This window comes from Phacochoerus africanus, chromosome 2 (genome assembly GCF_016906955.1).
Source record: "Phacochoerus africanus isolate WHEZ1 chromosome 2, ROS_Pafr_v1, whole genome shotgun sequence".
Classification (NCBI taxonomy): domain Eukaryota; kingdom Metazoa; phylum Chordata; class Mammalia; order Artiodactyla; family Suidae; genus Phacochoerus; species Phacochoerus africanus.
In genome coordinates, this window is record NC_062545.1 from 247,397,519 (window position 1) to 247,416,281 (window position 18,763).

Below are 18,763 nucleotides of genomic sequence, written 5' to 3' on the forward strand. Positions count from 1 at the left end.
AATGGCCCCAGATTTTCTAGATTTGATGTATGATGAGTTCTGAAAACCTCATACTTGATTTCTGTGAACCTCAGGTAAGATAAATGCATGCACCCACTCTACACATACAGTAACACAGCAATGCCTGTCATATAAAATTGCGGAAAACTACTGATTAGGAAAAAAACCTTAAAAGCAGCCAGAGAGGTAAAAAGGCATTTTAAGTGCCAAGGAATAAAAAATAAAAATGACTTTAGACTTCTTGTCAAAAACTATGCAAGCCAGGGAGTTCCTGCTATGTTTCAATGGGTTACAGAACCTAATACAGGTTCTATGAGAAAACAGGCTTGATTCCTGGCCTTGCCCAATGTGTTACAGATCCAGTGTTGCTATAAGCTGTGGCATAGGCCTGGAGTTGCAGCTTCCATTTGACTGCTAGCCTGGGAACTTCCACATGTTGCAGATATAGCCATAAAGAAAAGGGGTCGGGGGAACTACACAAGCTAGAAGTCTGGAACATCTAGAAAGTGCAAAAGAAAAACATGTCAACCTAAAATTCTTTATCTAGCAGAAATATTCTTCATATTGAAGGCAGTATATTTTTCAGAAAAAGAAATGGTGGAGAATTTGATTCCAGTAGAACAGTACAACTTAAAGGAAGTTATCTGATGAAAGGAAGAATAATACCATATGGAAACTTGGATCTGCATAAAGGAATGACGCATATTGGAGATAGCATGTTTTGGGTCTCAGGGACGTTTCTCCTACCCTTACACAGTGATTCAGACAATCAGCATACTGAGAGAAATGTAGAAGTTCATTTGGCCTAACTCCTTACCTGCAGAGAGCCAAATAATTAAAGCCTCCTCAGAGAAAGTTTTGAATATTCCCATAAAGATGGTTATTAATTTTGTATTTTTCCCCCTGCAGGACATAGAATCCATAGTCCTTGAATTGCCCTATGCCGTCACATAACTCCTCTCTTATAGATGTAGAAAAAATACTAAGACCTGTTAATTTCTCTTATGAAAATTTTTGTCATTTTTATGAATAGAATAGCAGTCCCCTCTATATTCTTCATTATTAATAAAATTCCTAAATATTCTAAGAGTCTAAAATACAGCTTCTGCTACCTGTCAGTCAGAATTGAATTCCACAGTTTAGATCCTAGCATCTTTAACTGTTTTTACCAAACTCCTAGAAAAATTTTTGAGGAAAATAGAAAATGTGTGTTTATTTTCTTACGGGAACCTAAAACTTATTTCCATAATTAAGATGATAGAAATTTATTTTCAGATATTACCAGAATCCAGCATAGTAGTTTTAACTCTTGCTGAGTTTTTTTTTTTTTCTGAATAATCACATTTAAAGCTCAATGTCTTAAATATTCAGCACAGAGAAAGTCATTGAAAAGTAATTTTTAGTTGCTTGAATGACCTCAACCACTCTCTACAGAGGTAGATGCCACTCTCACCATTGCTTGGTCTTTATTGTACTATTTCATTCATTTCCTTTGCTAGACATTTTTGTTTCACCTAACTAGACCTCCACTACTTGTGCACATATTTTTTTCCCTCTACTTTACATGTGTCTTAATAAATAGCCTATTGGGATACAGTAAGTGATACATTGACTATTTACTCTAGTGCTACATGCCTGGAGATTTTTGAAGTTATGGAATCAAGTGTGTTACAGATATGACTAATTTTTATTCTACTTTTAAATAATTACAAATATGTTCTATTAAAATAAACAAGGCTTGTTATGAAATCATTAAGAAAAATATTTTAAGAGTTACTATAATTCTTCATAACCAGATTATAACAGAAACAGCTACATTTAAAGGGGATGTTAGAAGAGAACTGAAAAAAAAACTTTAGAATCTGAGTAGGCATATTAGACTTCTCCAGACAAACAGAACCAGTAGGATATAAGAAGAGATCTAAGGAATTAGCTGGTTTTATTACGGAGGCTGAGAAGTCTCACAGATTGCTGTCTACAGTTCATCTAAACACATCCTCACAGACACACTGAGAAATAACCGTTAGCCGATGATCTGGGTACCCCATGGTCCAGTCAAGTTAATACAGAAAATTAACCATCACATAAAAATTGTTTTAACTTCTGACACTGTGAAGTATTTAGGGGCTATGATCTGTACAACTTATTCTCAGGTGATGCCAATAAAAAAGAGTATGTGTATGTTTGTGTGTATGTGTACACACGTGGGCGCATATGTAGTAAAACTTTGAAAGAGGGCATCTAAACCAGTAATACTGCTAGGAAGACAGCAGTTGTCTTAAGTAAGTGTGTCGCCCTCACTCTTGCTACCAAGGCATCTAATAAGTAATTGGGGAAGGAAAGAACATAAATTAACTCTAACATGATCATTTCTTATGGATAGGTGCCAAAAATAATATCCTAATTATCTGATAGGAATGAAGAATATTGACTATCTTTCCACTAAATCTGCACTATTCATAGTAATAATAGGATAGCAGATTTGCTTCAAATAAGGAAGACATGTTCAGCAGTGCAAATGTCCTTTTCAAAATGTCCTTTTGGTAAAAAGTAGTAAAATCAAGTTTTAATGGCTTTTCTTTCGGCCTTCTTTTCTTAGGTCTTTAGTGGCTTTGTCATTAATACTGTCCATGCTTCTCTTCAAACCTGCTCCAATTTATATCCTGGATGAGGTAGATGCAGCGTTAGATCTTTCCCATACCCAGAATATTGGACAGATGCTACGTACTCATTTCACACATTCTCAGGTAAGAACCAAAAGAAGTCTCAGAATAGTTCTAGTATTTGTTTTTCTACAACTATTCTTTAGTAGTGGACAGTATATATAAGATACCCAGGATTGAGAATTACTAAAGTGCTGTCTATCTCTTTAAATAGAAGGAAAGAGGGTTTCACCTCTTATTAAAGAAAGACCCTGGCATTATAGTTGTAGGTATAGAATGAGGGAGTTTCTAATTTTTTCATAAGTTGGAATTATTTAGGGTAATGATTTTTCCTAACTATCTCACAAAGGATGTACAAATCAAAACAAGACTTTTTCAGGGATATACCTGAAAAATATATCAGAAAATCATATGGCACTTGATAGAGTACTCTTCATTTCTCCTAGAGGGAAGTGAAACCCCTTGAAGCGAAGAACAGTTTGTTTTTATTGAACTGCTGCTGCAGGAACTAGGGCTACCAAGTATGGTGTAGATCTAACCTATCTAACGTATAGATAATACACTGAACAACTCTAGGGGGCTGCACTTACCATAGTTATCATAGACTGTTATGGCAGCTTTTTAGCAGATAACAGAGGCATTTATAGAGCTGACAACAAGACAATGATGCTAACTAGAGAACATAGCACAATAAGCAGTCAACCAGCAGGGAATAGCAACTTGGGTAATGAAGCACTCACAGTAAAATTAAGAGACTTCTAAAACCGCATATGGAAGGAATTTGTTTAGGTGCCTAATATCACTTTGTTATTTGCAATTGAGGATGTGCATTTGCTTGGAGCCAACCATTTAAAGATAACAAATCAAAATATCTCCAAATGATTGTTAACCCCATTAAATAAAAGAGTGAACATCTTTATGGCTATTGTAAAAAGTATTTTTTATGCTTTTTTCTTTTTTTCTTAAGTTCATTGTGGTGTCCCTAAAGGAAGGTATGTTCAACAATGCCAACGTCCTTTTCAAAACCAAGTTTGTGGATGGTGTTTCTACAGTAGCCAGATTTACTCAGTGTCAAAATGGAAAAGTTCCAAAGGAAACAAAATCTAAGACAAAAGGACCCAAATGATCACATATGGAAGTTAAAAGTACAGATTTATTCCATTCCTTCATCTTGACCTGTTTTTTAAACATAAACTTTTTTAAGAATTTGGGGTTCATTATTTTGTTACTTAACCACTTATTTAATCACTTATAAATGAGCCTAAATTCCTCGTCTGAATTAGTGTTAACTATGGTCCAATTACTGTGATAGTGATTTTCTGTATGTTAACTGTTTTTTCTTACACAAGTCTTTTATATATCAGGGAACCTGAGACATATAGTTGGTGGTAAATTTTGTATGTAAAAGCAAAGTATAAAAAGATGAAATTAAATTATAGGATAAATATAGCTGATAGTCAGCTTTTAATAATTAGTTAATTCCTAAGGTAATATTACTGTGTTTTCTATTACTAATAATATCATTCGGGTAAGGAAGAATTATAAAGCAAGCAAGTAGGTGGACCAACAAAGGGAACACAAAGAAAGCTATTAGACATGCACTGAGCTTTTTGTGATTAGTTCTTCGAGGACATAATGCCAGATCCCTGATTTATATTCACATGAGAAACAGATCTTGAAAGGTTTCTCTTGTTTTAATGATGTTTGAATATCATGTTTCTATATATTTAGTAATTGGTCTGTGCAATCTTAAATTTTTAAAAAAGTCTATGAGTATTTAATAAAAGCTTGGGAGAAGGTATGTTGCATGCTATAAGTTTATCCAAAGTCTCCTAATATTTTTTTTTAAAGATTTTTGTCAGCCTTTTCATAATCCAGTCAATAACAATCTATTGGTGAGTGAAAATGTAGGAGCCAGCAGACTAAAACAAATTTATCTTTTTCCTTTAGTTCTGATATATATGTCATATATATATATATATGTATATATATAGATCCATTTGTTCTATCAAAAGGGCTCAAAATTCATTGATTATTATGTATCTTAGTGTCCTCTGCTTTCCATTGCAAAAACATGAATTTCTGTTAAGAACTCAAAAGCTAGGCCTAACAAACACCATAAGAATACTATATTTGGCCCCTTAGTACCTTAGTATCTCTTAGTATGTCACTAGAACCATGTCTCCAAACTCTAAATCTTGAAAGTTCTCACATCTAATCTGACCTTGGATGTGTTATTTTGGCTCCACGTTGTTTCTTAGTTCCTTTGTGGTATCCTTTTCCTAACATATGCTCATATTCCCTGGCCCTAGGTTAATTTTTTCTCATCCTTCATCCTCATGCATATGTGAGGATGTCAGGTAACTGATACTCTGGGGCACATTGTAAAGGATTGAATGTGGAATTAGTTCAGTCTACCGTAAGAGGAGGAGACAAAGCTGTAAATGCTGTTATATAGGCTGTCCATTATCACATGCAATAGATGTAAGTTTATTTCTTTTCAAGTATATTGCAGATTGTTTGTCAAAGGAATTAATCAGTTCACACTGTCACCAATATAGTATGTTGACCACAACCTACACAGCACTGGCTGTTATTTTTAATGCTTCTGATTTACTAGTTATAAAACAGTACTTAATTGCTATTTTTAATTATCATTTTATAAGTAACTTGTGGGATTGAATATTTTGCCATATTATTAATTTTCTTTCCTCTGCCAACAATTCTGTTTGCTTTCCTAATTTTTGTTACGGAAATCCTCAAACATTAAATTTTTGTGAGTAATGTTGTCAATATTCTTTGATTAGAGGGAACACATTAAAGGGGATGGGGACAACTGATACATCTGCAATAATATGAGTAATATTTACTGAGCTTTTTGTAAATATCAGACACTGTTTTCATTTGCACATATTTTTACACTTAATCCTAAAAGAAACACAGTCAGGTAAGTACTGTTATCATCATACTATCTTGTTGAGGAAATTGCATTGAGCAGAGAAATTAAGAAAATTGCCCACAGTGTTAATACAGTTAGTGAATAGCAGAGCCAAGATACAAATCTTGGTGGCTGGTCTCCAGAACCTATACCTCATAGTAAATTTAAGAGATGTCTGGATGAGTAGTATGCACAACATATGAAAATTACCTTTAGGAGGAACCTCAAACATTTGAAGAAAGGATTCCTTGTATTTTTGATTTTTGTTTTGGCATTTCAGGTATGCTAATAACAAATACAAAAGTAGTCTTGATCCCTAATTCCAATGTGTTGGAGTAATCCAACAGGCCAGCACTCCTACAGTCATGTCATCTGCAAATCAGAGCAATTTCTCCCTTTTAAATCTATGTATCTTTTATATTTTATTCTGTGTTGTATAGGATTGATGAGAGCTGGCGTATTTGCCTTTTTCCCCATATTAGGAGGAAAGCATTCAGTCTTTCACTCCTGAATGTAATGTTAGCTATAGGCTTTTGATAGGTATTCTTTATCGAGTTAAAGAAGTTCTCTTCTTGTGCTTGTTTGATCATAGTTTTGTCATGAATGAGTATTCAATTTTCTCAACTTTTTTTGCCTTGATATTATCATAAAACTTTTTCTGTATGCTCATTAATATTATGAATTATATTGCTTAGTTTTTGAATATTAAGTCTTGTATCCCTGGTATAAACCCACTGGATTATGATATGTATTTTGTATGTGTTGCCAGACTCTGTTTGCTAATAGTTAGATCATGATTTTTGTGAGTATGCATGAGAGGCATTGTCCTAATTGTGGTGGTGTTTTTTTTTTCCCCTTCTACTTCGGTTTCATACTGGCTTTATAAAATGAATTTGGAATTGTTTCTTCTTCCATTTTCTGGAGCACTGTATAGAATTGGTGTTAATTCTTTAAACGTTTTTTTGAATTTTCCTGTGAAACCATCTGGGTCTGGAGATTTGAAGGGGTGGTGGTAAACTGAGTATGAGTACAATTTCCTTAATAGTTATAGGCTATTTGTCCTTTCCTATTAGATGACTTGTTATAGTTTGTATTTCTTAAGGAATCATTTCATCTAAATTGTCAAATTTGTGGCCTTTCCTCATCATTCTGATGTCTTCCAGTTCTAAAGTGATAACCCATGTTCCATTCCTGATATTGGCAATTTGTATCGTTTCTCTTTTTGTCAATCCTACAGAACCAACTTTTTGTTCCATTGACATTCTCTATTGTCTTAATGTTTTCAATTTATTACCTTATTTCCTTTTTTCTGGTTGCTTTGGGCTTACTTTGCTCTTTGTTACTTCTATGGTGGAGGTTTAGAGCCCTCTTTTTCTAATAAGCAATTAACACTATACAATATTCCTCTTAAATGTTCTTTTAGCTTCATCTTAATGATTTTGTTATGTTGAATTTTCATTTTAAGTTCAAAATATTTTCTCATTTACCTTAACATTTATTCTTTGACTATTGGATTTTTTTTGTTTTGTTTTGTTTTTCTTAATATTCAAATACTTGGGAATTTTCTGACTCTGTCTTACTGATTTCCAGTTTCATTTTGTTATGGTCAGGGATCATGTTTTGTATCATTTTAATTTTTACAAAACTGTTAGAAAATCTTATTAGAAAATGTAAAAGGGTATATGGAGTTCCTGTCATGGCTCAGTGGTTAATGAATCTGACTAGGAACCATGAGGTTGTGGGTTCAATCCCTGGCCTTGCTCAGTGGGTTAAGGATCTGGCGTTGCCGTAAGCTGTGATGTAGGTCACAAATGTGGCTCAGATCCCGCGTTGCTGTGGCTGTGGTATAGGCCAGCAGCTTCAGCACCTATTAGACCCTTAGCCGTGGGAGCGGCCCTAGCAAATGCAAAAAGACCAAAAGAAAAAAAAAATTTTAAAGGGTATAAATTCAGTGGTTAAAGGTTCTACCTTAATCTTTCTTCTAAATAAATAAAAATAAACCCAAATTAAATAGAAAGAAATAGTAAAGGGCAAAAATCAACACTATTTAAGAGAAAAACAATGAGAAAAATCGGTGACATCAACACCTGCTTCTTAAAAGAACAGCAAAATCTGTAGATCTCTAATTAGATGGAGTAAACCAGAGAAATCAAAAGCAATAGAAAATTATGATCATTTTAATGCCACTAAATCTGACAACTTAAGACAATGGAAAAATTAGGAAACTCACCAAAACTGATCTAAGAAGTATAAAAACCTGAATAGACATCTATGAAATACAACTGAGATTATTATTAAATATCTTCCTGCAAAGAAAACCCTCACCCCACAGTTTGGCTTATCATTTTTACCATTTAAAGAAATAATCCCAGTCATAATTAACAGAGTTTTTCTGAAAATGGAGAGAGAATACTTCCAATTTATTTTATGAGGTCAGTGTTCAAATACTAGAACTTGACAAAGACATTATAAAACAAGAAAGTTACAGGATAACAGTCCTCAGGAACAAAAATCCTGAAAATTTTAGCAAACCAAATCTAACATTTATAAAAGATAAGTATTTTCAACACATGGTACTGACAGCTAAATATTTATATGGAAAAACAAGCACTGGACCTTCACAACATGCACTAAAAGCAAGCCATATACGTAGCACTTCTAGAAGAAGAAAATTTTAGTGGCCTTGGATTAGGCAAAAGATGTATTAGGATACAAAAAAAAATTAAAAATGGATAAATAGAACATTAAATCATACTAAAAATCTTCAGAAGACTTCTCAGAAAGACAAACCACAGACTAGGAAAAATTAGTTGCAATATACAGAGGTGACAGAATTTCGTGCAGTGTATGTAAAGAACTTGTTGACTCACATTTAATGTTTGCATTAATGGTGCAAAAGCAATGGTAAAACTGTCACACTGTACTAATAGTACTGATTGCATTCTTAACTGCCATGCATTTCCGTTTTTTTAAAGGCAGTTTCACTTAAGAGTGTCTTTAACGAAGCTATAAAAATTATTTTATATCTCAACCTCCTGAGTGTGTCTTTAATAATTTGAGTGATAAAATGAGAATTATAGATAGTGCACTTCTGCTGCCTATCAAAACATAATGGCTATTTTTCAGAAATTCTGTTATTTCTGTTGGTGTCTGAAGTATGTCTTTTCATGGAATTCCATTTTTATCTCAACAGATGACTAAGGCAAACTGTGGTTATTAATTCTATGGTACTTGCTAGACACTACTTAAAAATGAATAAAGTGAGCCTGTCATATGAACCTGATGTACTTGTCGCAAATAATAAAATTGTAGCTTTCCAATGAAAATTAGAATTTTAGCAAACTTGTACTTGGCACTGTGAGCTTGACATCATCTCAGTCCTAAAGACTTTCCTGATTAACATGGTAATATTAAGAAATAGGATTTGGGGGTATTGTATTATGAAATATGTTAATAGTTTGAAGATTTGCACAACTCAGTGAGTGAGTGGTATTTTTTAGTGACCAATTAGTGATATAACAAAATCATGCATGGGTAAAACCTACATATCTATGATCAACTAACCTATGACAAGAATATACAATCGAAAAGGGGCAGTCTCTTCAATAAGTGGTGCTGGGGAAACTAGACAGCTACTTGTGAAAGAATGAAATTAGAACATTCTCTGACACCATATACAAACTCAAAATGGATTAACGACCTAAATGTAAGTCCAGAGACTATAAAACTCCTAGAGGAAAAAGGCAGAACATTCTCTGACATAAATTACACCAATATTTTTTTGGATCCATCACCTAGATTAATGAAAATAAACAAATGAGACCGACTTGAACTTAAAAGCTTTTGCACAGCAAAGGAAACTATAAAATGAAAAAGCCCACAGAATGGGAGAAAATCTTTGCAAACAAAGCAACCAATAAAGGATTAACCTCCAAAATACAAAAACAGCTCATGCAGCTTTGTATTAAAAAAAAAAAAGGCAAACAATCTAAATATTTCTCCGAAGAAGACAGATGTTCAAAAAGCACATGAAAAGATGTTCAGTATCACTAATTATTAGAGATGCAAATCAAAAACTACAAAGAGCCATCTATCATTATATACCAGTCAGAATGGCCATTATCAAAAAGTCTACAAACAATACATGTTGGAGAAGATGTGGAGAGAAGGGAACTCTTTTTTTTTTTTCTCATAGTGACTTATTTTTTCCATTATAGTTGGTTTATGGTGTTGTCAATTTCTACTGTAAAGCAAAGTGACCCAGTCATATATATATATATTATCCCCCATCATAAGTGACTAGATATACTTCTCTGTGCTATATAGCAGGATCTCATTGCTTATCCACTGCAAATGCAATACTTTGCATCTATTAACCCCAGACTCCCAGTCCATCCCATCTCCCCCTTGGCACCCATAAGTGAGTTCTCAAAGTCCATGATTTTTCTTTTCTGTGGAAAGGTTCATTTATGCTGTATATTAGATTCCAGATATGTGATATCAAATGATATTTGTCTTTCTCTTTTTGACTTACTTCACTTAGTATGAGAGTCTCTAGTTGTATCCATGTTGCTGCAAATGGCATTATTTTGTTCTTTTTATGGCTGAGTAGTATTCCATTGGGTATGTATACCACATCTTAATCCATTAATCTGTCAAGGGACATTTAGGTTGTTTCCATGTCTTGGCTATTGTGAATAGTGCTGCAATGAACATAAAGGGGAATGTATGTTTTTCGAGGAAAGTTGTGTCTGAATATATGCCCAAGAGTGGGATTGCTGGGTCATATAGTTGTTCTATATTTAGTTTTCTGAGGTAGCTCCGTGCTGTTTTCCATAGTGTTTATACCAGTTTATATTCTCATCAATAGTGTAGGAGCATAGCCCTTTCCCACACCCTCTCTAGAATTTGTTATTTGTTGACTTGTTAAACATGGTCATACTAACAGGTGTGAGGTGGTACCTCATAGGAGTTTTGATTTTAATTTCTCTACTAACAAGTGATGTTGAGCATTTTTTCATGGGCCTGTGGGCCATCTATATCTCTTTGGAGAAATGTCTATTCAGGTCTTTTGCCCATTTTTCTATTGGGTTGTTGGCCCTTTTGCTGTTGAATTGCATAACTTGTTTTTATATTTTATAGATTAAGCCCTTGTCAGTTGCATCATTTGAAACTAGTTTCTCCCATTCCATAGGTTGTCTTTTTTTTTTTTTTATGGTTTCCTTGGCAGTTTGATTAGGTCCCATTGGTTTATTTTTGTTTTAATTTCTGTTGTCTTGGGAGACTGACCTAAGAAAACATCTGTAAGGTTGATGTCAAAGAATGTTTTGCCTATATTTTCTTCCAGGAGTTTGTTGGTGTCTTATCTTACATTTAAGTCTTTCAGCCATTTTGAGTTTATTTTTGTGCATGGTGTGAGAGTGTGTGTGAGTTTCATTGATTTACATGTGGCTGTCCAGTTTTCCCAGCACCACTTTCTCAAAAGACTGTTTTTTTCCATTTTATATTCTTGCCTCCAGACTACAGGTGTCTGGATTATTTCTGGGTTCTCTATTCTGTTCCATTGGTTTGTATGTCTGTTTTGATACCAGTACCACACTGTCTTGATTACTGTAGCTTTGCAATATTGCCTAAAGTCTGGGAGAGTTATGCCTTCTGCTTTGCTTTTTGTTCCTCAGGATTGCTTTGGCAATTCTGGGTCTTTTATGGTTCCATATAAATTTTTGGGTTGGTTGTTCTAGTTCTGGGAAAAATGTCATGGGTAATTTGATAGGGATTGCATTGAATCTGTAGATTGCTCTGGGTGGTATGGCCACCTTTAGTATATTCTTCCAACCCAGGAGCATGGACTATCTTTCCATTTCTTTGAATCCTCTTTAATTTCCTTTATTAATGTTTTATACTTCACAGCATATAAGTCTTTTACCTCCTTGGTCAGGTTTATTTAATTTTTGGGGGGTGCTATTTTAAAAGGTATTTTTGTATTCCTTTTATAGAGAAATGCAACCATTTTCTGAATGTTAATCTTATTCTTGCTACTTTGCTGAATTCGTTGATAAATTTGAGTAGTTTTTGTGTGAAGTCCTTAGGTTTTTCTATATATAGTATCATGTCATCTGCATACAATGACAGTTTTACCTCTTCTCTTCCAATTTGGGTACCTTTTATTTCTTTTGTTTGTCTGATTGCTCTGGCTTCCAATATGATGTTCTTTCTATACCCACTTTGGTAAGAGTTTTAATCATGAATGGATATTGGATGTTGTCAAATGCTTTTTCAGTATATATTGAGATGATCATGTGGATTTTTTCTTTCTTTTTTTAATGTGGTATATGATGTTGACTGATTTGCATATGTTGAACCATCCTTGTGAACCTGGGATAAATCCCACTTGGTCGTGGTGTATGATCTTTTTTATATGTTGTTGGATTCGGTTGGCTAAAATTTTGTTGAGAATTTTTGTGTCTGTATTCATCAAAGATATTAATTTGGTAATATCTTTGTCTGGTTTGGAATTAGGGTGATGGTGGCTTCATAGAATGTCTTTGGGAGTGGATCCTTCTTCAGCCTTTTGGAAAAGTTTAAGGAGGATGGATCTAAGTTCTTCTTTCTATATTTGGTAGAATTCACTTATGAAGCCATCTGGCCCTGGATTTTTATTTGTAGGGAGTGTTTTTATTACATATTCAATTTCATTTCTAGCGATTGATCTGTTTGGTTGATCTATTTCTTCTTAATTCAGTTTTGGTGGGCTGTGAGCCTCTAGAAAGTTGTCCATTTCTTCAAGGTAGTCACATTTGTTAGCATATAATTGTTTATGGTATTTTTTATTTTATTTATTTTTTATTTTTTTATTTCCACAGTATCCATTGAGATTTCTCCTTTTTCATTTCTTATTTTGTTTATTTGGGGTTTTTTTCCTCCTCTTCTTGGTGAGTCCAGCCAGAGGTTTGTCAATTTTGTTTACCTTTTCAAAGAACCAGCTCTTGGTTTTATTGATTTTTCTGTTGTTTCGGAATCTCTATTTTATTGATTTCCTCTTTACTCTTAATGATTTCCTTCCTATTGCTGACTTTAGGTTTTGTTTGTTCTTCTTTTTCCTTATTCATTTAGGTAGTGGGTTAAATTGTCAATTTGAGATTTTTCTTCTTTTTTGAGGAAGGCCAGTAGTTCTATGAATTTCCCTCTCAGCACTGCTTTTGCCACATCCCATAGATTTTTTTGAATGGTTATGTCTTATCATTTGTCTCAAGTTATTTCTTTTTGATTTCCTCATTGACCAATTGGTTTTTTAGTAGCATGTTTTTTAGTCTCCATGTAGTAACTTTTTTCTCATTTCTTTTCCTGTGGTTGATTTCCAGTTTCATGCCATTGTGGTCAGAGAAGATACTTGAAATAATTTCTATATTTTTAAATTTGAGATTAGTTTTGTGTCCCAGTATGTGGTCAGTACTTGAGGATGTTCCATGTGCTCTTGAAAAAGATGTGTATTCCGACTTTTTTGGATTTAATGTCCTGAAAATGTCAATTAAGTCTGTTCTCTTGTGTCCTTTAGGATCTCTGTTGCCTTATTGATTTTCTGTCTAGAGGATCTGTCCATTGATGTGAGTGGGGTGTTAAAGTCTCCTACTATTATTGTATCCCATCAATTTCCCCTTTTATGTCTTAATATTTGTTGTATGTATCTGGGTGTTCCTATATTAGGAGCATATACATTGATGATTGTAATATCCTCTTCTTGAATGGATCCCTTAATCATTAAATAGTGTCCTTCTTTGTCTTTCTTTATGGCCTTCATTTTAGTCTATTTTGTCTGATATGAGTATTGCAACTCCTGCTTTCCTGTCTTTTCCATTGGCATGACATATCTTTTCCCATCCCCTCACTTTCAGTCTAAATGTGTCCTTTGCCCTAAGGTGAATCTCTTATGGACAGCATATTGTAGGCTCTTGCTTTTTTTTTATGCAATCTGCCACTGTGTCTTTTGATTGGAGCATTCAGTCCATTGACATTTAAGGTAATTATTGAAAGGTATGTATTTATGGCCATTTTAAACCTTGTTTTCCAGTTGATTCTGTTTCTCTCTTTTTTTTTTTTTTTTTTTGATTGGATGATTTCCATTTATTTTATGCTTGTGTACTTTTCTTTTTAGTTTTTGTGACTGTAATGTTTGGTTTTAATTTGTGGTTGCCCTGTTTTTCAAATATGTTAACCCCTTCCTATATCAGCTGCTTTAACCTGATAGTCATATAGGCTCAGACACATTATAAAAAAGAGTCTACATTTTCTTACTTTCCTTCCCCACATTCTATGATTTTGAAGTCCTTTTTTAACATCTTCATGATTGTCCTTTTGCTGTTCCTTTGTTTATTGTCACTTTTACAATAGTTTTGTGGGTTTTTTTTTTCTTTTAGATCTGTGTACTGGCTTATTTAAGTGACTGCTTTCCAATTGTGATTTCCTCCATCCTATTTCTTCTTACTTCTTTTTTATTCTAGAAGTCCTTTCAATATTTCATTTAGAATGGGTTTAGTATTGCTGTACTGTTTTAGCTTTTGTTTGTTGGAGAAATTCTTTATTTCTCCTTCTATTTTAAATGATATTCTTGCTTGGTAGAGTAATCTAGGTTGCAAATTTTTCCCATTTTAGAACTTTGAATATATTTTGCCACTGTCTTCTGGCCTGTAGTGTTTCTAGAGAAATCAGCCGATAACCTTATGGGGGGGTTCCCTCATAATTAACACTTTGTGTTTCTCTTGCTGCCTTTAGAATCCTCTCTTTAACTTTTGCCATTTTTATTATGTCTTGGTGTGGGCCTATTTGCATTCAACTTGTTTGGGGCCCTCTGTGCTTCCTGTATCTTTATATATCAGTTTCCTTTAGATTTGGGAAGTTTTCAGACATAATTTCTTAAAATATATTTTCAATCACCTTTTCTTTGTCTTCTCATTCTGGAATTCCTACATAGATTGGCCTGTTTCATATTATGCCATAGATCTCTTATATTGCTTTCATATTTTTTTCATTTGGTTTTCTGTCTGCTGTCCTGATTGGGTGATTTCCATTATCCTCTGCATTATTCATCCTGCTCTTTAGTGCCTTTAACTCAGTTTGCATTTCTGCAAATGTTTTTATATTTTTCTGTTCCTCCTTATAATTTCTAGATCCTTTCTAAAGTAATCTGCATTACTGTTTATATCTGTTCTTAATTCCTTCATATTCACCCTTAATTCCTTCAGAATTGTCACCGTCTCTTTTTTGAACTCAGTGTCTATCAGACTGCAGAGGTCTGCTTCATTGTTTAATGCTTTAGGTGAATTCTCCTGTTCTTTTAACTGGGAATGGTTCCTGAGCTTCCTCATTTCACTTAAATTTTTCTTTTTCTGTGAGTTTAGGGAAATCAACTACTGTCGACTTGGAGGGCTCTTTCTATGCAAGAGCTCTCCTTTGTATTTTCTTGGGGGGAGGAGTTACTGTTTATTTTCAGCATGGGAGTTTGGATATTTGCTGTCTCCTTTTTTGGTGTGAGCACGCTATTATCCCCTTGAGTGTATTCCCAGGGAGAAGTAGGAAATGGGCAGGGCTAGCAGTCAGTGCCTGGTTCCTGGGCTCTTGAGAGTAGCGAGGACCTACAGGAAGTTGGTGCAGGCTACTCCTCATTGCAGGGTCCTAGGAAGTTGTAACAAGCCTCAGGCAGGTTTAGGCATTGCCTGGAGCATTTGGCAGTGGCACTGGCACCATATGTGAGTTCCCAGGAGAGTGAGAGCAACAACAGGTGGTGTTTGGTCACAATGCCTTCCTCTGTAGTGCCTTCTGAGGTGACGGGGGCTGCAAGAGGTGCCTGTTCACAGACCCCTAAGTGGTGGCAGACCAAGCCCATCTCTGGAGTCAGAGATAACTTGGTGGTTTGCCCCCACCACCTGTAGACCCTGTACAATGCACCCCATCCCGTTTATCCCATGCAGGAGGTGCTGCAGAGGCTGCTCCTAGTTGCAGGGTCCTGGGAACTGACAGTGATCAGGCATGTGTGGGCACTGCCCAGAGTGTTTAGCAGTGGCATCCACAGGGCAGGTGTGTTCCCAGGGGAATGAGAGCAACAATGGGTGCTGCTTGGTTGCAGTGCCCTCTTTTTTTTTGCTGACCTTTCAGGTGACTGGGGCCACAGGTGGAGTCTGTTCACAGACCCCTAGTGGTGGCAGGCCATGCCTCCCTCTTGTTTCTGAGATGACTGCTGTGGTTTGTCCCCCTGACCTGTAGATCATGTGAGAGATCTCACTCTGCTTTGCCTTCCTTAGTCCAGCTGCTGCGCTTTTCTCAGCGACTGGGGTCCCTCCATCTCTGATCTCCCAGTCAGGTGGCTTCCCAGGATTTGGGTTCCTTTTCTCTTGAACAGCTCCCTCTCAGAGTGCTAGTCTAGAACTGATTCCTTTTCTCGCTCTTTTTTTTTTCTTTTGTCTACCCAGTTATGTGGAGGGTTTCTTGCCCTTTTTGGAGGTTTAAGTTCTGCCAGTGTTCAGTAGATGTTCTGTGCGAATCGTTCTACATGTAGTTGTGGGTTTTTTTGTGTGTTTGTGGAAAAAGGTGAACATGATGTCTTACTCCTCCGCCATCTTGATCCTTCCTCCCTTCTTCAGTGTTAGTGGGAATGTAAATTGTTGTATTCACCATGGAGAACAGTATGGAGGTTCCTTAGAAAATAAATATAGAACTACCATTCGATCCAAAAATCTCACTCCTGGGCATCTATCCAGATAAAATGATAATTTGAAAAGATACGTGCACCCCAATGTTTACTGCAGCTGTATTTACAATAGCCAAGACACAGAAGCATCCTAAATGTCCATTGACAGAGGAATAAAGATGTGATACATATATACAATGGAATATTACTCATCCATAAAAAAGAATGAAATTATGCCATTTAGAACAAATGGATGGACTTAGAGATTATTATACTATGGGAAGTAAATCAGAGGAGGACAAATCATATGATATCACTTATATATGGAATCTAGTAAAAAATGTTACCAAGAATTTAGAAAATAGAAACAAATGAGTTTCAAAACCAAACTTATGGTTACTATAGGGAAACCTTGGGGGGGTGAATTAGGTGGACAGAAGTAATATATATATTACGGCATAAAACATAATAAGGACCTACTGTATAGTACAGAGAATCTGAATAGTTGTATAACCTATATGAAAAAAGAATGGATATATGTGTATGTACGGCTGATTTCACTTGCTGTACACCTGAAACTAATATAACAGTGTAAGTCAGCTATACTCCAATTAAAAAAATTTTAATGATACAAAAGAACTGAAACAAACAAATTCAGAGATCTGAAAATCAAACAATGATTACTAACCTGTGGATAGGGAGGGATAAATTGGGAGGATGGGATTAACATACACTACTATATATAAAATAGGTAACTAACAAGGACCTGCTGTATACCACAGGGAGGTCTATTCATAACCTATATTGGAAAAAAGAATGGATACATGCATATGAATAACTAATTCACTTTGCTGTATACTTGAAACTAACACTACATTTTAAATCAATTATACTTTAACTTCAAAAATGTTTAAGGCAAAAAAGAATGCATATATCCAAAATGCATTGGGTATTTTATGGGTAAAATAGCCATTCTAATTACAGGGAAGGACAGTGGATTTTAATGTTACAGGTGGAACTTTACTGATAGGGTTTCTGATTCCACATTGTAACCAGTTTAAGAAGCTGTCACTTGTTGCATTTTGTTGTTAGTATAAAGAATATCCACATTATCTAATGCCTTTTCCAACTACATATTTATTCTGAGCTCTAGGTGGGGAACTTGAATAATTTGTCTGAAATTATTATACAACTAGAAAGGGGTGAGGGCAGGGTTTAAACTGAGACTGTCTTACTGAAAAGCCCATACTCCTAGCCATTATGATATAACAACTATGAGTTGAATATACTCCTGGGTTTGTGCCTGTAGCTGAGAGAACATTCCCATTATTTTGCATAAACAAGATTCTCCTGTCACTTGTCATGCACAGGTGGGAGCAAGGAATGATGTACTTAAATCCACTGTAAAAAACAGAGGTTGCAGATTAGTCTTGAGGCTCTGGTAAAATAGTATGTCCACTAATCCCTAAGGATATTACAGAATAGCAGGCATAACATGTCTCTTTTCTTGCCATCAGCTCAAGACCAGAATTTTCTTCAATGACCTGAGGCTTCACACATCTTTACAAGACAACTTTTCTTATGTGGTTTGTAGGATGAGCTCTGCTACTTGATGGTCATTAAGCATCTTGTAACATTCTAAACCTCAAGGCTCACTCTTGCTCCATTTTGCATATTGGTCCCAGTGCACACTACTACCCTAATATTTAGACATTTTGGCATTCTAAGCCCTCTAGTCACCCTCCTGGAGGAATTACAGCCTATTTAAACTAACTGCCTTTATGAACCCTAACTCCTCCCAATCTGCAAGTTGCCACTCCTGAACATAACATTCTTCGTCTCTAGTTTCTGCTCATATTCTTCTCTCCATGTGGAACACTGTACCATCCTATCAACAGTGTACACATCTCTTAAGATTCTACTCAAAAGTCACTATCTCTATGGAGCCTTCTCCATTCCCATCCCCTTTCAAGTGACATAAAAAAATTTCCAAAATAGTAGTAACTGGATACATGTCTTATTTCTTCTGGCAGATTATCAACTGCTGGGTGCATCTCTTTAGAGCTCATAACCTATTAATGCCTTTATCTCAAAGATTATTCACTTAATAGATGAGTTTAAGGGAGAAACAGACTCACAGACATAGAGAACAGACTTGTGGCTGCCAACGGGGAGGAGGAAGGAGTGGGATGGACTGGGAGTTAGGGGTTAATAGTTACAACGTGTTACATTTTAGAATGGATAAGCAATGATGTCCTAAAAGCACTAGGATCTATGTCAAATTGCTTGGGATAGACCATGAAGGAAGACAGTATAAGAAAGGTGTATATATGTATGACTGGATCTCTGCTGTACAGCAGAAATTGGCACATTATAAATCATGCATACTTTAATAAAAAATAAAATAAATAGAAAAAATAAGTTCAAGGAATTGTAAAAGTTAAAGACGGAATAAACCATGCTATTAACTCATGTACCACA

The 18,763-nt window shown here is 35.1% G+C and overlaps 1 protein-coding gene across 1 annotated transcript in view; it reads left to right on the forward strand.

Moving 5' to 3' along the window:
- Positions 1–5,447, forward strand: part of SMC2 (structural maintenance of chromosomes 2) — a 48,883-nt gene extending 43,436 nt beyond the window's left edge. Inside the window, exons 24-25 of the mRNA XM_047768074.1 lie at positions 2,600–2,747; positions 3,631–5,447. Of these exons, the coding sequence (XP_047624030.1) occupies positions 2,600–2,747; positions 3,631–3,789 (307 nt within the window). The 3' untranslated portion in view covers positions 3,790–5,447. The remainder of the gene's footprint in view (positions 1–2,599; positions 2,748–3,630) is intronic.
- Positions 5,448–18,763: the final 13,316 nt, after the last annotated feature.